General features: G+C 43.8%; 2 protein-coding genes across 2 annotated transcripts in view; one reads left to right on the top strand and one right to left on the bottom strand.

Annotated features, from left to right (window-relative positions):
- Positions 1-314, bottom strand: part of Grk4 (G protein-coupled receptor kinase 4) — a 167837-nt gene extending 167523 nt beyond the window's left edge. The window contains exon 1 of the mRNA XM_045161262.1: positions 253-314. Coding sequence (XP_045017197.1) covers positions 253-314 — 62 coding nt within the window. The remainder of the gene's footprint in view (positions 1-252) is intronic.
- Positions 168-26680, top strand: Nop14 (NOP14 nucleolar protein). Its single transcript, XM_004656005.3, has 18 exons — positions 168-507; positions 5801-5935; positions 6462-6603; positions 8835-8974; positions 9395-9529; positions 10626-10748; positions 11697-11828; positions 14275-14584; positions 15663-15793; positions 16164-16249; positions 18587-18722; positions 19818-19919; positions 20944-21097; positions 22649-22808; positions 23759-23906; positions 25781-25899; positions 26046-26201; positions 26562-26680. The coding sequence occupies exons 1-18, from the start codon at positions 313-315 to the stop codon at positions 26659-26661; spliced, it is 2604 nt and encodes an 867-aa protein (XP_004656062.2). The 5' UTR covers positions 168-312; the 3' UTR covers positions 26662-26680.

The raw sequence follows: 26680 nt of genomic DNA, 5'->3' as shown, positions 1-26680 counted from the left end.
CGCCTCGTGGGACACTACAGAGCCCATAAGGCCCCTGGACAGGAAGCTGTGGGAGCATGGCATGCTGGGAGTTGTAGTCGCTCATCCAATAAGCGTGTGAGCTGAGCGAGAGTTCGTCAGTGTCTTCCGGGACGCATGTACTTTCCGCGATGTGTGGGGCGTGACGAGATTATCGCGAGACCAGTCCGGGACGTGTTTCTTTACTCAGGCACGAGTGTTCTTAGCCCGCCGTCTGCAGCTCATTACCCCTACTGGGGTCCATTTTCCTTTTCCGTAGACAGCGGCGCCCGGAGTGTGGCAGAGTGTATTGCCATGGGGAAGTCCAAGCCTTCCAGGGTGAGAAGACAGGCACCTAGAGCGCCAGCGGGGCCTCGCGGAGGCCCGGCCAAGGCCAACCCGAACCCGTTCGAAGTTAAAGTCAACAGGCAGAAGTTCCAGATCCTGGGCCGAAAGACGCGCCACGACGTGGGGCTGCCCGGCGTGTCCCGCGCGCGGGCCATCAGGAAGGTAAGGGAGCGCTGACCGGGTTTGGGTTCCCTCGTGGCTACCTGAACGTCCTTGGGTGCCTCAGGTTATTGGAGACCATGCCGGTTACATAGCACTGGTTTATTTTTTTTTTTTTATCATTATGCCTCTCTGCTTTTGGGGGACTGGAATGACTTACCTTCAGAAACTCGAGTTCCTTGCTGGAATCCTGCACGAGTGCGTTTTGTTTTTGTGGTTTAGTTTGCTTGTTTGATTTGTTGTTGTTGTTTTTCCGAGGTAGGGTCTCACTAGCCCAGGCTGACCTGGAATTCACTGTGTAGTCTCAAGGTGACCTCGAATTCACGATAATCCTCCTACCTTTGCCTCCCACGTGCTGGGATTAAAGGCGTGCGCCACCACACCGGGCTTCGTGTGCATTTTTGATGACTCCTCCAACTGTCTGAGGCGGTTGATCACTTCTGAGCTGCCTGGGTGCCTTCTACAACTTGTTCTAATTAGTGTTTAAGCTTTGACCTGCCAGTATTTGATCTATGGGTGTTTGCAAAATTTCCCTTTCCTGAGCCATATGACCATGTTTTTTTGAGGTAACTGAAGTGATGGTACCCTTCGTGGGAAGTCTGATCTTTCTGTGCTTATGGCCCTAATACATAGTATTCTATAACTTATTTTCAAATTCACTTGAGCAAGTGCAATTATGTGTATAACTGCTGATGTTCGTTGGTGGTGTTATGGTTACTCTGAGAACGTTAATAGATTACAGTAGTTTAAGTAGGGGAGATAAAGACAGACAAGACTTAATTTCTGCTTTCAAGAGCTCCTCATCCGTATTTCGTTATAAACCACTGCTGCAGCCTCTGCTCATTCCTCTTTCAGCCGGGGAAAGGGCCTAGCGGAGCCCCGCCTCAACCGCGATTGCCGCCTCCTTCAGCGCAATCCACAAGAGATATTTGAATGGAATTTAATAGACTTACTGCAGGGATCTCATACTGTCATGTGTACATATTATGTATGCATTATAGGTAACACAAGTGATTGATTCAAGTGAATCCACCTCCATACTCCAGTCCAGTCCATTGTGGCAGGGTCAACATTGAGGAATAAGCTAATATGGCCTATAGAAGACACATAAGTCTTTACCACATAAGCCTTGGTCTTCACTTTTCTTTTTCTTTTTTCTTTTCTTTTATTTTCTTTTTTTGGAGACAGGATCTCACTGACCCTGGCTGACATGAAACTCATTTTGTAGCCCCAGGCTGGCCTAGTATTTACAGCAGTCCTCCTACCTCAGCCTCCTGGGTGCTGAGACTAAAAGGTGAGTGCCACCACTGTCTGTCTATCTTATCTCTAAAGTGGCAGTAATGAAACACTTCCAGTCTCTTGTGGTGGTTGTAAGAATTTAATAAAGTAGAGCTGGGTGTGTTGACACACACCTTTAATCCCTACACTGAGGAGGCAGAGATAGGAGGATCTCTGTGAGTTCAAGGCCACCCTGGGACTATAGAGTGAGTTCCAGGTCAGCTAAGCTAGAGTGAGACTCTTCGTCCAGGAGAAAAAAAAAATTAATAAATAGCACATTTAGTGGATAGTAAGCATTCTCTAAATGCTACTTGTCTGCAGCCTGTTGCCCATGCTTTTCCACTTCAGTTTGTTCCAGAAGTCCTGCCTGAATTCCCAAAATTGCTGAGTTGCCTGCTCAAGTTATCACTTCCCACGCCTCACAGCTGGCATAAGGCCACAGATACTTAGACCTCTATCTGTTAGGAAGGAGGATTGCTGCTGTTCTTTGAATTTCAAGTGCTTGACCCATGGTTGACACTGAAATATTTGAAGACATCAGAAATAAAACCCCAGTGCTTTCAGAGGCTCCAGTCAAGAGAAGCTAGTACTAATTTGAAGTATTAGAAAAGTGTTCATAGAAGGAGTCACTTCCATGCGCTGTAGGGTGAGCAGACTAGGGGGTTTGGCAGGAGGTGCATTGTATCAGTATGATGAATAGTGGTTGGCGCATCAAGTTACAGGATTCAGAGCTGTCTGAAGGTCAAAAGGAGTTCCAGTTGTCAAAGTTTGATGTGTGTAAAGGCTCACACAGCCTATGCTGTGAGCGAGAGGCTTTCCACTTATGCCAGTCCCTTGGGAGTAAATGGGCATTCCAGTTGACTCTTCTCTGGTTGTTGTAACACTTTGGGACAGCACTTCAGTATAGCAGTATGAGCGCAAATCTCAAAACCTGCACTTTATAGCTGTGCTTGTTTGCTCTTTTCCAAAATTATAAAATAACAGCTACTAATATGATTATTGATCTTATAGTGAATCAGGCATTATACTAAGAAATTTGTGTTTCAGGGCTGGAGGGATGGCTTAGCAGTTAAGGTGCTGGCCTACAAAGCTAAAGGGCCCAGGTTTGATTCCTCAGCACCACATAAGCCAGATGCACAGGGTGGTGCATGCATCTGGAGTCCGTTTGCAGTGGCTGGAGGCCCTGGTGTGCCCATTCTCCCTCCCTCCCTCCCTCTCTGTCTCTCTCCCTCTCTCTCTCTCTCTGCCTATTTTTCTATGGCAAATAAATAAATAAAAATAAAAAAAGAAATTTATGTTTCATTCTCAGTCTTATCAGAGAAGTACAATTATTATTATCTCCATTTTTTTTTGTATTTATTTGACACAGAGAGATGTTTGCCAGGACCTCTAGACACTGCATATGAGCTCCAGGTGCATGCACCACCCTGTGTATCTGGCTTATGTGGGTACTGGGGAATTGTACCTGGGTCCTTAGGCTTCACAAGCCAGTGCATTAACTGCTAAGCCATCTCTCCAGCACCATCATCTCCATTTTATAGCTTCCTGAAGTCCTGGCTAGGCAGTAGTGAAGTTGATGTAATTCAGTGGCCACACTTGGAACTGTACTACCCAGGCAGGCCTTTGTGAAGAGTGTACTCAGAGGTATAGGATCCTACACCTACTGGAGCTCCATTTCTGGGCTATTGATATGTCCTGATGAGATGTCTCCCTCCTATCCTGGGTCACTTCTCCATATCCCTCATGTCTTGGTATGGGCTTCTTGGAGATGCATGCATGTGCTGTGTGCTTAGGAAATACCTTAAGAAATGCAAAAATAACTGGGTGTGGTGGTACAGGCCTTTAATCCCAGCACTTGGGAGGCAGAGGTGGTAGGAGGATGGCTGTAAGTTTGAGGCCAGCCTGAGACTACAGGGTTGAGTGCCAGGTCAGTCTGGGCTAGAGCAAGACCCTACCTTGGAAAAAAACCAAAAAAATAAAAAATGCAAAATATATTCAAGTCTGGGGTTAAGGGTTTCAAATACCTACCAAGATGCCTCATTGGTTGTGGATTTATAAAACCATTGAATTGGCTCATTGTAAGGGTCTTCTATTGTGTAATGATTCCACCTTGGTGCTAATTACTTTCATCATTGGTGATGTATAAACTGTAGATGGTGATGTATTGGCAAATACAAGAATTTTTTTTTAATTTATTTGAGAGCGACAGACACAGAGAGAAAGACAGATAGAGGGAGAGAGAGAGAAGGCACGCCAGGGCTTCCAGCCTCTGCAAACGAACTCCAGACACGTGCGCCCCCTTGTGCATCTGGCTAACGTGGGACCTGGGGAACTGAGCCTCAAACCGGGGTCCTTAGGCTTCACAGGCAAGCGCTTAACTGCTAAGCCATCTCTCCAGCCCGAAAATACAAGAATTTTTACACAGAGCCAAATCCCAGCTTTCTGGGGCAGAAGCAGGAATTCAGGGATATCCTTGAGTACATAACCAGTTCGAGACAAGCCTGGGCCCTCTCTCTCTGAAGGAGAAAAAGAGATACTTAAAAAGAAAGAAAGGAAAAAAAAAGGTAGGTGTGGTGATGTACACCTTTAATCCTAGCACTTGAGAAGCAAAAGTAGGAGGATTGCTGTGAGTTCAAGGCCACCCTGAGACTACATAGTGAATTTGAGGTCAGTCTGGGCTAAAGTAAGAAGACCCTACTAGAAAAACAAAAACAAGCAGGGCTGGAGAGATGGCTTAGCGGTTAAGGCACATGCCTGCAAAGCCTAAGGACCACAAAAGCACATGGTGGCGCATACATCTGGAGTTCGTTTGCAGTGGCTAGAGGCCCTGGTGCACCCATTTGCACTCACTCTCTCTCCTTCTCTCTGTCTGTAATAAATAATAAAAGTAAACTCTTAAAAAAACATTTAAGGGGTGGAGAGATGGCTTAGTGGTTAAGCACTTACTTGCCTGTGAAGCCTAAGGACCGTGGTTCAAGGCTTGATTCCCCAGGACCCATGTTAACCAGATGCACAAGGGAGTACACACATCTGGAGTTTGTTTTCAGTGGCTGTAGGCCCTAGCATGCCCATTCACTCTCTCATTCTCTCAAATAAATAAATAAAAATAAACAAGAAAATCTTAAAAAGCAAGCAAACAAAAACATCTTCAGAGAGTAAAAAGTTTCTAACAACCACTTGGGCCTCTGAAGCCAAAGTCATTTCTGACTCCCCTCTGCTCTCATGTTGCTTTACGGAATTCATTCTGAAGGTTGAACTTGTTCATTGGTACTACTGGGAGAAAATTCAAGTTATTTGGTACTTGCTAGTTGTAGTTCTGTGTATAAAATATTGTTTCTCAATATTCTGAAGAGCAAACTGTGCCTTACTTGATAAACTCGTTATGATCTGGTTTCATACCTTAAGCATACCTATACATTTCCTAGTCACACTTCAGTGGAAAGTAAATTCCCTCTCGTGATGACCTTTTCCAAGTGAATTGTGCCTGACTGAAGTAAACACTTTCTCAAATTGTACAAGAGCTGCTCCAACTAGAAAAACGGTTCAGCATCTTTACATTGGCTCTTAAGCTTTTTTACCTTCCTTTGTACCAACTAGTAAATTGAAAGAAGAAATAAGTTACCCATTATTATTAATAGTGGATTTTCTCTTCTCAGAACTCTGGGGGCTGGAGGATGGCACAGCCCGTAAAGCACTTGCCTGCAAAGCTTGGGTTCTGTTCTCCAGTACCAATGTAAAGCCAGATGCACAAGGGGGTGCATGCATCTTGAGTTCATTTGCAGTAGCTGGAGGTACAACCATTGTTTCCCTCCCTCCCCCCTCCCCGGCTTGCAAATAAATATTTACAAAAAAAATTGTGTCTACTAGGAAAACCTGTCATGGATAAAACACATTGCTTTGAACCTCAGTACCATAGTTCATAGCTCTAAACTTTACACCCTATTTTGATGACCCTTTCAGTGGAAATTATAGGACATTTTTGTGAGATTGACTTACATATGTACAATCTGTTTTTCAGCGTACCCAAACTTTACTAAAGGAGTACAAAGAAAGGAATAAATCCAATGTATTTACTGATAAACGCTTTGGGGAGTACAATAGCAATATAAGTCCAGAGGAAAAGATGATGAAGAGGTTTGCCCTGGAGCAACAGGTAAGGGGAGGGGTGAGTCTTTATTATAAACTTCATAAAGGACAGGTTAAGGAGAAAGCTATTTCTCCTTATTGTGCATTTACACCTCTGTGGGTACCTGTTACCAGGCACTGGGGCTAAGTCTACAGTGCTACACCTAGTCTGGCTAGGCAAAGTAGAACCAACTTTCAGCAGATCCTGGTTATTGAGTGGTTAACATCAGAAGCAGAGCAAATAGTGACATGCACTGACGTTCTTAACTAAGGTGCTGTCTTCAGCTTCAGTGGGTGGAGAGAGTGATGGGACATCATTGCTGGTGGGGAAGACCGTGGTTTAGCAGTAGCTTAGCTTGGTCCACTGATTAATTTAAGAATTCTTTCTGTATGCTCTGCTTATATTTGAATCATCATGCAAATGACCTAGAATAATCTTAGGACTGGTTATGCTACATTGTCATATTTCACGTAGAAAGGGAAAACAATTATATTTTTTCTCAGAATTAAATGTGACAATTTGAGGTAAATGATTTTTTCCCCTCTTCCATCAGCGACATCATGAGAAAAAAAACATCTACAACTTAAATGAAGATGAAGAGTTAACTCATTATGGCCAGTCTTTGGCAGACATTGAAAAGCATAATGACATTGTAGATAGTGACAGTGATACTGAAGAACGAGGAATATTGTCTGGTAAGAAGAGGCACCACCCTAGAAGCTGAATGGCTTGGAGAAAGGGTCTGTGTGTTCACTGTCTTCTGCTCTTCTTGGAGACCAAGGAAAAAATGTTACTTGTCTTTATTATGAGACAGGTTATGGCAGTTTTGTGACAGAACTAATGTTGAACCTGTGTCTATAGATAATAGCATGAAGCAGATTTAATATTGGCCTTAATTAACATACAGGTGAACTGAAAGGAGGGCTGGTTCATGTTTAATGATCTTAAGCCCTGTTTACAAAGTTACCTGCAGAGTATTGACTCCTCATGTTATACTCTCATTCAGCTTTTTTGTCTTTTTTTTTTCTTTTCACAATTTTTATTAACATTTTCCATGATTATAAAAAATATCCCATGGTAATACCCTCCCCCCCCCACTTTCTCTTTTTTTATTTTGATGTCATCATCTTTTCCTCCTTTTATGATGGTCTTGTGTAGATAGTGTCAGGCCCTGTGAGGTCATGGATATCCAGGCCATTTTGTGTCTGCAAGAGTCCATTGTAAGAAGTCCTGCCCTTCCTTTGAGTCTTACATACTTCATTTTTTGAAAGCTTCCATGCTTATAGACAATAAACCATGATAATTCCCTTCCCTCCCCCACTTTACTCTTCACAACTCCACTCTCCATCATATCCCCTCCCTTTCTCTGTTAGTCTCTCTTTTATTTTGATGTCACCATCTTTTCATCCTGTTGTGAGGGTCTTGTGAAGGTAGTGCCAAGCACTGCAAGGTTATAGATATTGAGGCCAATTTCTGTCTGGATGATTGCATTGTAAGCAGTCCTGCCCTTCCTTCAGCTCTCACATTCTTTTCACCCCTCTTCCGTAATGGACCCTGAGCTTTGGAAAGTGTGATAGAGATGTTTCAGTGTTGACCACTGAAAATACATTTTCTCAGCACTATGGTGCCTTTTGGGTCACCCCAGTGAGAGTAACATTAACATATGGCTATGAACAGTAAGTAAAGTACTTGTAGCGCAGTTTGGTGATCATAATATATGCATTTAGCCAGACAAGAGCAAGCATGACATTTCTAAGGCTCATGACCCCCCCCCCCAACCCTATAAACTTTTGATTAGGTTTTCAGTACCAGGCATGTATTCCTTCCCATAAAGTGGGTCTGTAGTCCAATTAGAGAGCAGTTGGTTTCCCCCATAACAGACATGCCACTATTGTACCTGTTGGCTCATTTGGCCTGGCTGGCCAAACTTGAGTCTTGCAATATACACTTTTTTTTTTTAAACCACTGATGGCTTCTGTCTTCCGTAGGGCTGCATGCAGTGCAGCTTTTTTCCAGCTTTATGTCTACACTGCAAGAAGTATAGCAGAAAGAATATAAGTGCCTCAATATCTATAACCTTGCAGTGCAGGTGGTCTACATGGAGGAGGTTTTCAGCTCAGCCCCAGTTTGATTTCTCGGTGACCTTATATATAGCCCAGGCATTTGGAGTCTTCAGCAATAGGGTCTTATAATCTGTTCCTGATAGGAAACCAAGAGCATTAGTGGTAGCCTGTAATGTTTTGGGAGCATCAGGACCTCCCTGGCCAACAACTCACTGGGTGTATCCCATCCCTGGTGTTGAAATTTTTCTAGTGACCGTCCATGGCTTCTGGATGTGCCATTATCCAAAAAAGTAGGTTATCATATGGCTTATCCACAATATCATGAATTTTGATTACCCCCCCTTGCTTCTTTTAATCAATTTTTTCTCCTGACCTCACTCAGGCCATACCACCCCCAGTAATCTGTTTGTCTACTTACATTTATACAATACCATCTCTTCTTTTGTCCTCCCCTCCCCTTCTTCCCTTATAGCCCCTTTCTAGCTTACTGGCCTCTGGGACCGATCTTTACACCAACTTACACAGAAAGTCTGAACATTTGTAACTAGGATCCACATATGTGAGAAAACTTGTGACATTTGGCTTTCTGGGCCTGGGTTACCTCACTTAGTATAATCCTTTCAAGATCCATCCATTTCCCTGCAAATTTCATAATTTTGGCTCTTACATTCTTTCCGTTACCTCTTCTGCAGTGGATGAGCTTGGAAGGTGTGATAGAGATATTTCAGTGCTGAGCACTCCTTTGTCGGTTATGAAATTTTCAAGTGAACCTTTGGAGAAATGGTGGGAGAGTTCTACAAAAAAAATGCTTGCCAGGCCAGGCCCTGGGTATCGTAATGATTTCTTCTGCTATTTGTCTTCAGCTGAACTGACTGCTGCCCACTTTGGTGGTGGGGATGGGCTCCTCCACAAGACCTCTCAGCTGGAAGGCGAGGACAGGGACAGACCAAAGTCACGAAAAGAACTAATTGAAGAACTCATTGCAAAATCAAAGCAGGAGAAGGTGGGTAGGTTGATATTCTGGTGCAGGAAGCTCCAGGTATAAGACATGTTCCTTAAAATATGCTGGAACTTTTCTCCCTGTACAGTTTTCAGCTGCATTTCTATTTTATGAGCAGGTAGGAGCATGGAGATCTCAATAAGCATGTACTTCTGAAGGTGGAATTTTCTTGGCTTTAGCAAAACATGAGTGCTCACTGACTTAGTAGCTTTTTGCAATATCCAGATAAATAGTTAATAGCAGGAAATTACTTCTTTCTGATTTTGTATCATTGCACTTGAGTACTTGTTCCTGGTCTCTTTTTTCCTGTTGACATATTTGGTATTGACTAAGTAGTCTTAATGTGTTCTTGCCATTGTCATCAGGTCCTTTAGTGGTTCAGCGGTAATGGTGTGTGGCATATGTTTGTTGTTTTTTCCTCAGAGGGAAAGACAGGCTCAGCGAGAAGATGCTCTTGAGCTCACAGAGAAGCTGGACCAAGACTGGAAAGAAATCCAAACTCTCTTATCACGCAAAACTCCCAAGTCAGAGAAGAGAGAGAAGAAGGAGAAACCAAAGGTAGGGATCAGTCTGTCAGAACCAGCACTGAATTTACAGTCTATTGGCCTAGCTTTACTATGGAGAAAAGATGGAGGCACTCATTCCTGTTAAGTCAGGTTTTCAACTGAGTATTTCTGTCAGTTACCTGATACTTGTTACGTTAGAATGGAAGAGACTCAAAGTTAGTGTTTTGCTAATGGGAATACTTTGGGGTGGGGACATGGGGTAGGCATTTGAAGTTCCTTGTTACTTACTTATATTCATATATATACATACATACATTTAATACTTATTTTTCCCTTGAAGTGTTGTTTCTTACATTTTTTTTCTAAATTGTTGGAAATTGGTATATTTGTTTGACTATCTAGATTCTAGGAAAGAGAGAGTTTCACTAGATTACATGTTTTTTTGTTTGTTTTTTTCAGTCTAGCCCAGGCTGACCTGGAACTCATTCTGTAGTCCTGGGCTTGCCTCAAACTTACAAGCCTCTTACCTCTGTCTTCTCAATGCTGGGATTAAAGGCATGAGCAGCACACCAGACTAGATTACATTTTTATGTGGCCATTTGTATGTATGTATTTATATTTGAGTCTCCCATATAATTGCTGTTACTTAAATAATTTCCTATGTTTGAGTTTGCTGCCAAGGCGAGTGTTTGTTTGTTTGTTTGTTTGTTAAAGGAAATATATTTGGGACTTTTTGTTCTTCATTTTGCTGGGTTTTTGTTGTTGTTGTTTGCTTGCTTGCTTGTTTGAGACAGGTTCTCAAATAGCACAGGCTAGCCTTGAAAGTCACTAGGTGGCTAAGGATGACATTGAACTCCTCCCTCCATCTTCTCAGTGCTAGGATTATGTGTGTGCCACCATGCTGAGCAGCAAATATATTTTGAGAAGAATTTTCTAGGAACAAAACAGCCCATATGGCCTGAATGTTCACCCACTCCTCAATTCTCTAGGTCCAATTAGAACAGCTTTCTCTGTGGAAGAAATGCTTACATGTGATTCAGCTTCTTCCACAGTGGAGTCCAGTCATTAATGGAATGTGTTAGGAAGCCAACTACCTGGTTCTTTCCTCTTTGTAAAAAATGTCGAAAATCATTTTGTATCCACCTTAGCCAGATGCATATGACATGATGGTTCGTGAGCTTGGCTTTGAAATGAAGGCACAGCCTTCTAACAGGATGAAAACAGAAGAGGAACTGGCAAAGGAGGAGCAAGAGCGGCTCAGAAAATTAGAGGTATGTGAGTGGAAGGTTCAACCTGATCACTGGTAAACTCAGTTCTCCTGTTTGAGACATGGTTGTTGACTTTCATTTACAACCCTTTCTGCTTTTTCTTAAATGATGTTCTGAAGATAAGCTGTGTTTACAGTTTATGTTTACATAGTCATAAATGACTTTTTAAAAAAAATTTTTTTTTAATTTACTTACTTGAGAGTGACAGAGAGAGAGGGAGAGACAGATAGAGAGAGAATGGGCGCGCCAGGGCTTCCAGCCACTGCAAATGAACTCCAGACACATGCGCCCTCTGGTGCATCTGGCTAACGTGGGTCCTGGGGAATCGAGCCTCGAACCGGGGTCCTTAGGCTTCACAGGCAAGCGCTTAACCGCTAAGCCATCTCTCCAGCCCCATAAATGTCTTTCATTTATAAATATAGGAAGTGAAATGCAAATAATATAAAAGTTCACCAAATAAAAATTTAAGACATTTTTTGTCATTCCTTTACCTCAAGACAGTTGTTAACAATTTAGTGAGTGCACTACCTTTTTACCTCTTAGGTATGTTTCAAATTTTATTATGTTTAAACAAAAATGAAGTAGAGAGATACTTCCTACATCTGGCTGTTTTAACTTCCACACTGTGAGTGTTGTAAATAAGATTGTTGGGTTTCTTGATGTCCTCCTCCCTCTGTTCTCAGAGCAGAGGTGACAAGTGTCACTTGAGTTGCAGGAAGACCTCAGAAATAAGTTTTTCCTTCCTGTGGCTAGACAGCATTTCTGCCACTGAGATTTATTAGTTGTTAAATACAGAAATCTTTCAGGTAAGGCTCCCAACTGTGTGTGTGTGTGATTAGAGACTGCAGGCAGAAAGCAGGCTAGGTGCCCCAACATCAGGAGCAGGGATAGCTTGCCTCCTTCAAATATTTGAGCAGCACACTGTATGACTTCTCTTTCTTTATTGCTCAGGCTGAAAGACTACGGAGAATGCTTGGAAATGATGAAGATGAAAATAAGAAGAAACCAAAACATATGTCAGCCGATGATTTAAATGATGGCTTTATACTGGATAAAGATGATAGGCGTTTGCTTTCTTACAAAGTAAGTTTTTTCTTTCTCTCTCTCCCTCTATCCTTTTCTCCTTTTAGTTTAAAAACACATGTGTGGTATTCATTTAAGGGATTCATCACAGATGGGAATTTAAAAATCTTTTCAAACAATTTCAAGTTATTAATGTGGTTTTTTTGTTGTTGTTGTTGTTTTTTGTTTTTTCGAGGTAGGATCTCACTCTAGTCCAGGCTGACCTGGAACTCACTATATAGTCTCAGGGTGGCCTCAAACTCACAGCATCCATATCTACCTTTAATCCCAAGTGCTGGGATTAAAGGCATGTGCCACCACGCCCAGCTTAATGTGTATTTTTATAGTATGTCACGTATCAAAGCTATAGAAAAGGGCTAGAGAAATGACTTAGTAGGAGCTTGTCTGCAAAGCCTAAGTACCCATGTTCCACTCTCTAGATCCCATGTAAGCCAGTTGCACAAAGGTGAGGCAAGCACAAGGTCTCACATGCACACTAGATGGCACAAGCATCTGAAGTTTGATTTCAGTGGCTGAGGCCCTGGTGCACCAATTCTCTCTTTCTCTTGCTCTCCCTAAAATACCAAAGAAAGCAAGGGGGAAGGAAAAGGGGGAAATCACCTATAGAAAAGATAGATTAACCTCACTTCATATAGAGAAGTAGCACAGAACAGGAGCACATAAACTAGACTTCTCCTGTTGTTTTCTCAAGTATGACATCAACTATTTTTTCTTTTACTTTTCTTTTTCTTTCTTTCTTTTTATTTTATTTTTTTAGTTTTTGGAGGTAGTGTCTCACTCTAGCCCAGGCTGACATGGAATTCATATGTAGTCTTAGGTTGCCAACGATCCTCCTACCTCTGCCTCCTGAGTGCTAAGATTAAAGGCATTCACCACCAAGTCCTGCCACTTTTTTTTTTTTTTAATATATTTTGAATTACTTATTTGTGAGCAGAGAGAGAGAATGGGTGCAGCAGGGCATCTTGCAATGAATTTCACATGCATGCACTACTTTGTTTATCTGGATTTATGTTGGGAATAGGGGAATCAAAGTGGGCCTTCAGGCTTTATGAGCAAATGCCTTTAACCACAGTCACCTCTCCAGCTCTTTAACCAGTCTCTAATTATGTGTTTTGTTTTTGTTGTTGTTTTTGGTTTTTCGAGGTAAGGTCTTACTCTAGCCCAGGCTGGCCTGGAATTCACTATGTAGTCTCAGGGTGGCCTCAGACTCACAGCAATCCTCCTACCTTTGCCTCCTGAGTGCTGGGATTAAAGTCATGTGCCACCACGCCTGGCAGTTTTGAGTATTTTTGAGTGTAGTAATTGAGTGGCTATTTATTTGTTTATGGTGCTGAGGATTGAATCCAGAGGCTCAAGCAACACTACCCCTGACATTCATCCCCCAACTTTGGCACAGTTTTTAATTCACAAAATTTGGAAAGCCTATCAGTCTCCTTGTAGGGTATATCAGTGAGAATTAAGGGTAAAGAACCTGTCAGGCCTAGCATTTTAGGAAGGGTCCAAGACAAAAAATTATTTTCCGACCCCCTCCCCAAAAGCACTTAATTACCAGATATAGTCCCAAAACCAGGTGTCACTGTTACCCTGTTTCCCAGGCCCCAAACCAAGTGGTAGAAGATGGCAAACCCTTGTAGCTGCTGACGCACATGGCCAGTAGCTGACTTCCAATCTTGGTCTGATGAATCTCCATGATCAAATTTAAAATTTGCCAACACAGGACTTTCTGACAGTCTATACTAATCTTTTTTTTTTTCCTTTTTTCAACTAAATAACTATTTTAAGAAAGTTTGTGGGGCCAGCATGGTGGCACGTGCCTTTAGCCCCAGCACTTGGGAGGCAGAAGTAGGAGGATCGTCATGAGTTCGAGGCCACCCTAAGACTACATAGTGAATTCCAGGTTAGCCTGGGCTATAGTGAAACCCTACCTTGAACCCCCCCCTCCTTAAAAATAGACAGTTTTTACGTAGCTTGTGGTTTAAATGCTTGTTGCTACCTCCTCGATTCTAGTGAGGGTATCACAGTGATGGGAACTTGAAGGAGAAAGCAATCATGTGACCAGGCAAGAAGTTAAGAAAGTAAAGACTCAGGCTTACTCCTTTTATGACAACTGTCTTAGCAATTAACCAAAGAGGCCAAAGAGAACTACCGTATTTCCTCCTAAGGCCAATGCCCTCACTGCCCTGAGGAACTCCACCGTGCCTTCTCTCTTAAGGGTTCCTTCACCACTTTCAGCATACTCTGAGGATCAGGCTTTCAACATAGGACAACCACATCCAGACTATATCAGGGTCTTAGCTCCTGTGGCCTGGGGTACCAGAGAGAGAGTTATATAAGAAAGCCCCAGGCCAGTGATCAGGCAGGTAAGAAAGCACTGGTACCATGCAGCCACAGCATTTTGGTTGAGCTAGAGAGCATTTTAACTGTGATCTCCATGGTCTTCTACTAGGACGGGAAGATGAACATTGAGGAAGATACCCAAGAAGAGCAAAGCAAAGAACCTGACAGCCAAGAGAATGACCAGGAAGATGGTGAAAGTGAAAGTGATAAAGAGGGTGAAAATGAAAGTGAAAGCAGGGAGGACCCAGAGGAGAGCGGAAGCACAGACAGCCACTCGGACCTGGAATCTAATGTAGAGAGTGAGGAAGAAAATGAGAAGCCAAACAAAGAGCAACATTATACCCCTGGGAAAAAAATGCTAAGTAATGATGAGAAAATTGGAAAAGCTGCCAGAACTGAGCTACCCTATACTTTTGCAGGTATACCAGTGGTTGGGTTGTTCTGTTCTCAGGTCTGGGAATCATACATGCCAGACAAGTGCTCTGCTATAGAACTATATTCTCCTGCCTTGAATTTTCTGTTTTGGGATAACTTCCATGACTTAGCTTCAATGTATGCTTGTTGATCTCCCTCACTGGGGTTGCACTTGGAAGTGTGTGGTCACATACCCATTTGTGATGTCTTTATTGTGCAGGCAGATGATATTATCCTTGATGTGGATGGGTCCAAGTTTCACCTTCGTTGTATGGACATAGACAGTTTTATGAGCTATACACAGATGATGCAGACACACCTTTCTGTAGAAAACTTGAGATTCATGAATCATCCTTAAGAAAGTTTGCAGTCTTCTCTGGAAACAACAAACACCTTTTATAGAATAGAGAATATAAGGTGTTTGGTACATAGAGGAAAATTTTCTAGCTAGCAGTCCTGTCTTGTGGCAAGGTTATTTCCAGAAAAGATGACTAGCAAGTAGATTGGCCACTGTGGACAAAACTTGATGTGCATAATCTCAGTAAGTGATACTGCTTAGCTCATGTGGCCTGCTCAAGCTTGTGCTTGGTGTTGAAGCACAAAACCAGCATTGTTGCTAATATGCATCATGGTTTGCAGGTAGTTAGCAATGTTTTTTTTGTTTGTTTTTTGTTTTCAAGGCAGGGTCTCACTGTACCCCAAGCTAACCTGGAACTTATTCTGTAGTCCCAGGCTGACCTTAAACTCACAGAGATCCTGCTACATCTGTCTCCCAAGTGCTGAAATTAAAGGCATGTGCCACCACACCCAGCAAGTTAGCAAATTTCTGCTTGAGGAAAGGTGGAGGTCATCTCTTCATAGGGGGCTGTCCTTGGGTACATGACACTGAGAGAACCCAGTTCAAGTAGTATCAGACTTAGACAAGCACATTGGATATATTTGTAGTAATTATGAGGAAAAACAAATAGTTTGAATAAAATTTAAATTATCTTCATTGTTAAAATGTATGTAATTTTGCCTATATTGTGTTAGAAAATTATAGAAATGTGAAATGTTAATTGTGAACTGCTTTGTTTTTGACAGCTCCTGAATCTTACAAAGAGCTGAGATCTTTATTATTAGGAAGATCAGTGGAAGAGCAGCTTTTGGTGGTAGAGAGAATTCAGAAATGCAATCATCCAAGTCTTGCAGTGGGAAACAAAGCAAAATTAGAAGTATGCTGGAATAAATCTGGGTTGAGTATTGGGAGCATTAGCATAATCCCCTAGTGTCTTTGAATTGAGAGTTGCTTAAAGTTGCACGGTACAAAGTGTGCCTTGGTCTCTAGGTAGGGGACTGCCTTACTCATAATGTGGTGTTTCTGGGGAAACACCTGGTTTGGAGCAGGCAGAGTACCCCTGCTTGGCACTGGGCACCTAATCGCCTCAGCAGGTCCCTTACTTCATCTCACATGTGAGAAAACTAAGACTCACAGCCATCAAGTGGCAGAGAGATGTTTCAAGATAGTAACTGCTAACATTGTAGGCCTGTGCTTTGAGGTTGGTACTTGTCACTGAGATCTCTTTCCCAATCCATGTCCTGCAGAAATTATTTGGCTTCCTTTTGGAATATGTTGGAGATTTGGCTACAAATGATCCACCAGACCTCAAAACAATTGATAAGTTGGTTGTGTAAGTAAATATTTGCATGTTATGGAGGATATAAGGCATAATTGGTTTTTGGTTTTTTTTTTTCTCCTACTTAGTCATACACTCACATTTGTGTCACTGAGAAAATCAGTGGTGGTATGAACTTGGCAGGCAGGTAGATTGTCCATACAAGCTTTCATAAGACACCAGGCATGGTGGCACACACATTTAATCCCACCTGGCACTCAAGGGGCAAAGGTAGGAGGATGGCCATGAGTTCAAGGCCACCCTGAGACTATATAGTGAATTCTAGGTCAGCCTGAGCTAGAGCCAGACCCTACCTTGAAAAAACATTTGTATAGGCCTCAGCATATATCCACTGCAGTGACTCGTATATGGCCTCCATCCTCTGCAGTTACTCATACACAGCCTCTGTCCAGTGCAGTGACTAATACATGGCCTCCATTCACTGCATTGACTTACACAACCTTCGTCCACTGCATTGACTCTTACACAGCCTGTGTCCACTGCAGTAACTCGTACACAGCCTCCATCCACTGCAGTGACTCTTACATAGCCTCACAGCCCCTATCCACTGCAGTGGCTTTCCATCATGTTCCATCCTGGCACATGCTACTTTCCATTGCCACAGAGATGTAATGAATTTTAAATTATCAACAAGCTGACTTAAAACAATTGAACCCTACATATTTACTTGCATCATCATCATCATCATTATTATTATTTTCAAGGTAGAGTCTCACTCTAGCCCAGGCTGACCTGGAATTCACTATGTAGACTCAGGGTGGCCTTAAACTCATGGCAATCCTCCTACCTCTGCCTCCCAAGTGCTGGGAGTAAAGGTGTGTACCACCACGCCCTGCTTTACTTGTAATATTAACAGTTAATTGTTTCATTCATTGAAGCCTCTAGCTCTAAGTGAATAGTAGATATAGAGGAGGCAAGGTAGAAGGATGGATCCTTTTCACTCCACAGGTCCCTGCCTCACTAAAATTGAAAGGCCTCACTCAGAGGCTGAGAACTGCTAGCCAAGTTTGTCCAGTTGTCCTGCACACGGATGACTAAGGACAGATTCAGACCCTTACTGCAATAGAAGTTCATGACCCTTAAAACTCCTGGGTCTAAGTGCCCAGTGTTTGGAAGAATACCAAGGAAGTAGACATCTCTTCAGAAATGTGTTCAGTGAAGAACCTGTACTAGAGGTGCCACTCTGGAGCCACTGCCCTGTGCTATACAACTGGTCTCTCCATGTTGGCTAATGCCCAAAACATGCTTTGGGGTTGGGGAAAGTTCTTGTCTTGCAAGCAAGAGGACCTGAGTTCAGCCAAGTATGGTGGTAGCATGCATCTGTCATGTGTTAGGGTTCTCTAGAGGAACAGAACCGGTAGAATGAACATGGATATAGGAAAAGTTTTTGTTAGATTCTCACTCAAGATGGGTAGAGTAGTGCAATAATGGCTGTAGGCTGAAGAGGCTGAGAACCTGGCAGGGGAAAAGGGCCACTTTTTCCTGGAACCTCTTTATATATATGCAATTACCAGAAGAGCTGCCTACTCTGAAGGTATGTCTTCTGCCTCAGTTAATCCTTCCTGGAAATACCCTCACAGACCTGCCCAGGGTGTGTGTTTTACTTTATACCTAATCCAATTAAGTTGAGAGCAGCGATTAACTGTCTCAACCTGTAATCCTGATGCTGGAGAGGCAGAGATAGTTCGATCCCCTGGTGCTCACTAGCCAGCTAGTCTAACCTATTTGATGAGCTCCAGACCAGTGAGAGGCCGTATCTCAAAAAGAAGTGGATGGAATAACAGGATAATATCTGAGGCTATCGTCTGGCCTCCATATCTAGTCGTGCACACTTGTGTGCCTATACATATATGTGCACACCACATGCATAAACCCAAACCCAAAACTAATGTACTCTTACAGAAAGAAGTACTTGTGATGAATATATGAGTTCATATGTAAAGTACCATAGTTGGCACTTGGAATATCCTCCCAACAGTATTAATGATTTTTTAAAAAGGGGATTTCTACCTGGTGTTTAGGAAATGGCAAAAATAAATACAGAATATCATAAAACCTGGGTCACCAAGAGAGTCAACCATCAGATACTAGGAAGAGGAAAGTGGATTCATTAGGCTGAATGTATAGCTCAGTCATAGAGTAGCCTGCCATACACAAGGCCCTGAGTTCAATTCCCAGCCCTGCAAAACAACAAAATGGAATATCCAGAGGCTTTTCATTCTACTTGCTCAGTCAGCAAAGTGACCTCACAGAAAAATCATTTTGAGTTTTCTCTTACCAATTTTGTTATCTGGAGTTATTCTTTCCTGACTTAATGTTTTTGCTTAACAGGCAGTTATATAATCTTTGCCAGCTGTTTCCTGAATCTGCAAGTGATTCCATCAGATTTGTTCTACGAGATGCCATGCATGAGATGGAAGAAATGATTGAGACCAAAGGGCGGGCAGTGTTCCCAGGGTTGGATGTGGTAAGCAGAGGCTGGGTTAAATCATTTCCCCACAGCAGTCAGAAATCAAGTTTGGTTTGATATCACACATAAGGGCTGGTGGTGGGTGCATGCCCTTAGTTTTGAAAGGTTAGACAAGCTGTGTTCCTACTATTAGAGAGAGCTGCACTAAGACCAGTGCATTAAAGTACATAGTAGATGTTGGTTTCATTTTGTGTAAATGGGTCTGTATCTAGTCTTTTCAGTTCATTAATCTGTTTGCATTTATTTTGTTGGCCAAGCTAAGAAAATTGTGAAATTCTTGAATCTAGTCTTTAATGACAAAGAAGCTAAAGTCTGTGGGTTAGGTTTGCTTGGCTCCAGTTTCTCAGTTTATCTGAATGTTGGTCGTTTAAGTCAAACAGCTTTATGTCACATCTTTGACCTTAGTACCTTTGAAGAAATACTCAGAAGTGCTGTCAATGCTGTTTTCTAGTGTTTGTGCTGAAGTAGATTACTGCGATTCACAGAAACTTGAAGTAGTTTTTTTATTTTGTTTTTAATTTTGGTTTTTGAGGTAGGGTCTTGCTGTAGACCAGGCTGACCAGGAATTCACTATGTAGTCTCAGGGTGGCCTTGAACTCAACAGTGATACTCCTACCTCTGCCTCCTGAATGCTGGGATTTTAAAGGCTTGCACCACTATACTTGGCTAAAATATTTTATTTATTTGTTTGTAAGCGGGGAGGGGGGAGCTTTTAGTCACTGCACATAATTCCAGACACATGTGTCACTTTATGCATCTGGCTGTACATGGATACTGAGGAATCAAGCCTTGGGTGTTAGCATCCCAGGAAAGAGCCTTAACCACTGAACTATCTCTCCAGCCCTGCTCCTGGTTTTTTAAAGGCTTTTTACTTGGTTTTACCTTTTTTTTGTTTGTTTGTTTGTTTTTCGAGGTAGGGTCTCACTCTAGCCCAGGCTGACATGGAATTCATTATAGAGTCTCAAGGTGGCCTCGAACTCACAGCGCTCCTCCTACCTCTGCCTCCCAAGTGCTGGGATTAAAGGCGTGTGTCACAATGTCACAATGCCTGGCACTGGTTTTACCTTCTTTAATCTGTAATTTTTTTTCTAGCTCATCTTTTTGAAAATTGCTGGGCTGTTGTTTCCAACCTCTGACTTCTGGCATCCGGTTGTGACCCCTGCCTTGGTGTGCATGAGCCAGCTGCTTACTAAGGTATGTTCCCTCTTAAGGCTGGTGGGATGAACCCCACATATCCTTGTGCATATATAAAACAAGTGCATGTTTTCACCCTGGTAGTGTGTGCCTACTGTAGGCCCACCTACTTGGGTAGCTTAGGCAGGAAGGTCACATAAGTTCAAGACCAGTCTGAGCAACAATGATGGGGGACACAGACAGAGACACCGTGTCTCAGGACAACAAAAAAATGAGGACATGGCTATTGACTGCTAAGTTCAGGCATAAAATTGCTCATCTTAAAGGTGTGGCTGGGCTGGAGAGATGGCTTAGTGGTAAAGGTGCTTGCCTGCAAAGCCTAGTGTTCTACTCTCCAGATCCCACGTAAGTCAGGTGCATGGTGGTGAAAACGTGCAAGGCTGCACACGCACCCAAGGGAACACACAGGTCTGGAGTTCAGTTGCGGTGGCTGAAGGCCCTGGTGCACCAGTTCTCTCTCTTTCTGTCTTGCATTAAAAAAAAAAAAAAAAAGAAGACCTGTAGGCTAGAGAAATGGCTTAGCGGTTAAGGTGCTTGCCTGCGAAGCTTAAGGGTTCAGGTTCAACTCCCAGAACCCAAATAAGCCAGATACGCATGATGATGCATGTGTTTCAAGTGGCCCTGGTGTTCTCATTCTCTCTCTTTATCTCTTAGATAAATAAAGGACCTGTGAGGGAGTCAGGAGTTCTGAAATCAAAGTGATGTCTAGCTCTCTGCATTAGATGCAGCTCCAGATGGGGTTGGGGTGTGTGAGGTATGGAAGGTTTGATCCCAGAAAACTGCCTTTGATGTTGGTGGTATAATTAAATCTGGTAAGGGCTTTAGTTCCCCTTTGGGGTTAGTTTCGAGTGTTTCTTTTTCTTGGCACATGCAGTTATTGTATCCTATGTATACACAGAACTTGACAGTCAGCAAGCCTCTATCGGGGCATAGGGTTCCCAGTTACAGACACTGGGCTCCAGTTGTCTGTCTAGTGTAGGACATGGGTTCAGAGCAGTGACTGCTCTTTTTGATTCCTTTCTAGTGCCGGGTCCTGTCCCTTCAAGATGTGGTAAAGGGCCTGTTTGTGTCCTGCTTGTTCCTGGAGTATGTGTCTTTGTCTCGGAGGTTCATCCCTGAGCTTATTAATTTTCTTCTTGGGATTCTTTACATAGCAACTCCAAACAAGCAAAGCCAAGGTACGGGATTTGTGGGGGGTGGGGTTTGCAATGGGTATTAGAATTTTTGAAAAATCATATTCACCGGGTGCAGTGGTGCATGCCTTTAATCCCAGCACTCAGGAGGCAGAGGTGGGAGGATTGCCATGAGTTCAAGGCCACCCTGAGACTATATAGTGAATGCCAGGTCAGCCTGGACTAGAATGAGACCCTACCTCAAAGAAAAAAAATCATATTCATCTAGAAAATTTAAAAAAGATTGAAAACGAGTATTGCCATCTAGGATAGCATTCATTTCTTCTCTTGTGAATGAGCACTCACACTCACACAGTGGAAATCAGCTTCACACCTGTAGCCAGCAACACATGCACAGCACATCTACCTTGCCAGGTGAATGTCAAAGGCATATAAACTCTCTCAGCCTATTTGGGGATAAATACGTTGTGAAAATTAATATGTGGCACTTAGAGATAACTTTAAATTAGCTACATAGCTCACTGGCCAGCACTGTTTTGTATCTTTTTCTATAAGCAAAACATGCCCATGAGAAAGTTTGGTCTCTGTTCTTCAACCTGTCCCTCTCTCTGGGGTGACTTTGCCAGCCTTGGGCTGAAGCTCCCTCACATATCTGGCTCACTCAGTGTTAGGCCAAAGCCTGAGTCATGAGGCTTTGCAGGTGGGGGTGCTGTGGTGCTGCTAAGCACTGCAAACAAGTCAGCAGCCCGTGTTGGGTCACAGCACCCAGGCTGTTCCTTAGGTTAGTGCCCTGCCACCCACCCGTCCTTTACGTTTCCATTTATGCACAGAGTTCTCTCATCCCCTGACCGAACTGGTTTCCCAACACTGCTTGGATCTATGTGCCAAGCTTAGTGTTATGCACCAGAGGCCCTGCCATCCAACATGACCCATGTCACTGAAACCCTGGGAAGCTCTTGCAGCCCCGTGTGGGGACTGCTGTGTACTAGAGTAGAGTCAAGGAGGGTGGCCTCTTGGCCTGGTAGGACAGGCTGAGTGCTCATTCTCCCCTCCCTTACCGGCGGCCTCCATTTAGCCACCTCTGTGCTCTCTCCAGGCTGGCGTTCCTCTGCCTCCATGGTTCCAGGTTATGCTTAGGTTAAGTGCTGAATGTCCTGTGGTCTTTGCTAATGTCCATCTTCTCAGACCTACTCTGACCTCTGGTGAACACTGTCTACCCCACTCTTGGCTATCTCTCATCTTGTTTTGCTTCTGGCCATTCAATTTTGCTCTCCTCCAGTTCATTTTATCTGTGGGTTCTGTGCCCTTCCTGTCTTCACTATAGGACAAGACCTGGTCATGACCTGAGGATCTTTAGCTAGTCTAAACAAAGTCTGTTGCTAGCAGGCTTTTGAGGTATTTGAGCATGTAGGTCCACCCATCCTTGCCAGACTTTTCACCCCAGGGCATCCTTTCTATGCCGATTGCCCAATTGAAACAGTTTCGCCCATGCCGGCAGCTTGGTGAAGAGGACTTATAAAGGCTGAGAACTACAGTGTTGGCCCTGTGAGCCAGTAACATGTGGGTCCTCTCTACCCTGTCACACTTGGGATTCAGGTTCCGCTCTGGTGCACCCTTTCAGAGCACTTGGGAAGAACTCAGAATTGCTCTTGGTCTCTAACAAAGCGGATGTTTCCACGTGGCAGAAGGGCAGCCTCTCCCTGCAGTGGGCGAGCAAGCAGAGTGCCCCAACAGCAGCTGAGGCCAATCATGCCAGGTATGTGCAGACACTCAAGAGATAGGGAAATATGCTTTTAATTACTCTTTTTTCTTCTGTTGTTGCTGTTTTATTATTTGTTTTAAAAGAGAGGGAGAGGGCTGGAGAGATGGCTTAGTGGTTAAGCGCTTGCCTGTGAAGCCTAAGCACCCCCGGTTTAAGGCTTGATTCTCCAGGATCCACGTTAGCCAGATGCACAAGGGGGCGCACATGTATGGAGTTCGTTTGCAGTGGCTGGAGGCCCTGGCACGCCCATTCTCTCTGTCTCTGTGCCTCTGTCTCTCTGTGTGTGTGTCCGTCGCTTTCAAATAAATAAATAAGTAAATAATTTTTTTTTTTTTTTAAAGAGAGCATGAGGGTAGAGATTAGCGCACTAGGTCCTCTTGCCACTACAAACTTCAGAAGCATGTGCCACTTTGTGTGTCTGGTTTTACATGGGTACTGGGAAATTGAACCTTAGGTTGTCTGGCTTTGCTTGCAAGCATCTGTGACCATTGAGCCATCTCCCCAGCCCCTTATTTACTGCTTTTGACTATTCTGCCACTCAAATCATTAAATTCTGTGTCAGGTTATTAACCTTTGTGGGGTATATTAATGCAGAGATGGAGGGCTTTTTGTTTTTTTTGTTTTGTTTTTCCATTTAGAAAAAGCTTACCTACAGCATTATTTACAAAATACATTTCCCTTATTTCACAAATAAGTAGCTTGGGAACTAAGATGGACCTCACCCTCTTTTTCAAGTTGTCATTGCATTGCCTGCAGCCTTCCTTACTCTCCAGGCAAATATGGCATTTTTCTTGACTATTTGAGTAAGCCTTTCTGCTGATGTGGACCCACTTAGATCTTCTAAACCTTAGATTAAGGTTTTTATTTTTGCCAAGGTACTGGTTTGTGAGTGACTGACTGAAATAGAATGGGCTGGTCCCATTCATTTTCTCCTGTCCTCACAGACTGTCCTGCCTAGCTGTGTGTCTGGCCCTGGCGAAGCGCTGTGTATTCATGTATGGCACACTGCCATCCTTCCACGCTATCATCAGGCCCCTCCAAGCCCTCTTAACAGAGCATCTAGCAGACTGCAGCCACCCCCCAGAGCTCCAGGTAAGAAGTTCTGACCATTAAGGTACCTTGTCCTGGTCTCAGACTGTCCACAAGCTGGCACCAGGGTGGTGAGCATTTTTGTCATTGAGGTTTCAGCTTTAAAGTTAAGGGTATCATTGGGTAGTTTATGCAAGAACCATCTTTGCTAAATGGTAAACATAGGGACTGGAGAGATGGCTCTGTGGTTTAGTTGCTTGCCTGCAGATCCTAAGGATGTGAGATCAATTTTCCCAGTCTCCATGTAAAACCAGATGCACAAGTTGATGAGGCCCTGGCATGCCCATTCAAATGAATAAAATATTTTTTAACTAGGATGGACATATGTGGGAAATAAATGTACATTGAGTGGCATTTGAGTACCACTTTGGTTTTGGGCCACCTGAAGCACCATAGCTGTAGTTTTTCAAGAAGCCCTAAGGATCATCCTCACTTAACCTTGGAACTCCATGTGTGAGACCTTTGCCACAGCACATCACATGGTCATCAGACCCTTCAGTTCTATGTCAAGGCATTCCAAGATCTACCTGCTGCCCACCCTTGTGTCCCCACCTCACTGTCTTTGGTCCTGTGGTCTGGACTGGTCTCCTGCCCCTCAGTCTGCCCATCAAGTCCATCAGTCATCTCATGTCAGCCCACCTTTAAAATGGTGAAACAAAAAGTCCAGACCACAGTGCACAAGCCAAAGTGACCTGGCTTCAGTCCTGGTATCTTTTCCATGTCCTTTCTACTGCTCACCCTCTTGTCTCAAAGTCTTGCCCCTCAGAAACTCCTGGGTGCTCACATTTACTCTTTTTTGCTTGGAACTCTTCTCCCACATTTTGCTAGGTCTTCTGGCACTCTGCTGAGAACTACCTGAGCAACTTCTGCACACTGCTGACTACCCCTGTGCACATTACACCCTTGTCTGGGTTCCACTAGAGCATGAGCCTCTTGAAGACAGCCCTGTCTGAATGCTAGGCCTGGAGCAGACTGTTCCATATCCATGCCAAGTCATGTCCATTTGTCCAAGGATGAGACAGTAGTACTGCCCCTCATCCTGGGTCCACTCACTGTCTTGAGGGTTAAGCCTGGAGCAGACCATTCAGTGTCTACCCCAAGTTGTGTCCGCTTGTCAGAGGCTGAGGCAGTAGTATTGCTCCTCATCCTGTGTCCACTCACTGTAGGTGGCCTGTCTCTTCCATTTAAAAGGACAGTTCTCTGGCTGGCCATGGGTCTTGTCATTGTGGTGTCAGGGCACACAAGTATAGGCCTGATGGTCTGAGGGGTAAGCCATGCTCTCTGAGTGTGGAAAACCAAGCAGCCTGGGTTCTGGAACACATCTGAGTGAGGAAAGGGATTCTGGAAGCTGAGGCCTTAGTGGAAGTGGACCTTATTTAACCATCTGGTGTAAAAACTCTCTGGTGCCCATCTGCTTTGCCAGCTGGTTTCACACACTTTAGCGCCAGTATACAGAAGCTACCTGGGTAGGGAATGTGATTTTCCTGTACAGCTCCACTAGAGATGGGTTGTTTTCTGGGAGAGCCTTGTTGTTGCTCTCTAGGTATAAGCAGAATGTGCTTTTGTGACTTCTCACTGTCTAAAGAAAGCCGCCTTCAGGTGGTCACAGTGGCCAGAATGTGTTCTCGTTGTGCATTGCTGGCCCCCATTAAGATGGCAGCTTCTGCGTCAGCCATCTGCACTTGGATAGCCACAGCCCCTAGGCAATGTGTACAGTACAAGTAGTCGTGTGTAGAGTCTGGTGGAGGCCCTGGTCTGCAGCAGTAAGGTTCAGGCTTTATCCTCACAGCAGTCTTGAAACCAAGGTCTGTGGGAGGAGCTTGTGGGTGGCACCATATAGGCAACTGTCACAGCACTGGCATTACCATGTTCTTCAGGAGCTGTGTCAAAGCATACTGTCAGAGATGGAAAGCCAGAAGCCTCTCTTTCAGCCACTGATCTGTGAGAAGAGCAAGCCTGTCCCACTGAAGCTATTTACTCCCCAGCTGGTCAAAGTGTGAGTAACTGGACTGGGGCCAGAGGTGGGCAGGGTTTCTGCTGGGCCATCAATTGGAGCTGGTGGCCCAGAGGAGAAGTCACACTGGCTCAGAGGCAAAAACAGGTACTCACAGCTCCTTAGCATTGCTGACTTTCCAATTTTAGGCTTGAGTTTGGACGGAAGCAAGGCAGCAGTAAGGAAGAACAGGAAAGGAAGAGGTTGATCCACAAACACAGGCGGGAATTTAAAGGTGCCGTCCGAGAAATCCGAAAGGACAATCAGTTCCTGGCTAGGATGCAGCTCTCGGAGATCATAGAACGGTGAGGACATACGTATAGGGGTAGAGCACAACTGACACCCACTCACTGAACATATATAAGCATGGGGCACCCTGGTGTGACAGGGGATATGTGTGGGGGTGGGACCCAGGTGTGTGACACCTGCTCAGGTCACTGGTCTCTCCTAGCACCAGGATTTAGGGGGCCTCCATCCAGCTCAGAACAGTGGAGAGCTGGCTGAACAAGATTGTTTCTTGCCACTGCCCCCATTTTTACTCTTTTTGGACAGGACATAGTAATCACAGGCCAATATGGTTCTGAACTATTACTGGTCAGATGGGGGGAAAAGCAAGGCATCCCTCAAAAACTGGTCTAAAACGGGTATTTGCATTTTTCTCTTAGGGATGCTGAACGGAAGCGAAAAGTAAAGCAGCTTTTTAACAGCCTGGCCACACAGGAAGGTGAATGGAAGGCTCTGAGGAGGAAAAAGTTCAAAAAATAAATGACATTTTTCAAATAAA

The sequence above is a fragment of the Jaculus jaculus genome, chromosome 11, assembly GCF_020740685.1.
Source record: "Jaculus jaculus isolate mJacJac1 chromosome 11, mJacJac1.mat.Y.cur, whole genome shotgun sequence".
NCBI classification, from domain to species: domain Eukaryota; kingdom Metazoa; phylum Chordata; class Mammalia; order Rodentia; family Dipodidae; genus Jaculus; species Jaculus jaculus.
The sequence above is the reverse complement of the archived record's forward strand: the minus strand, read 5'-3'. Positions and strand labels throughout refer to the sequence as shown.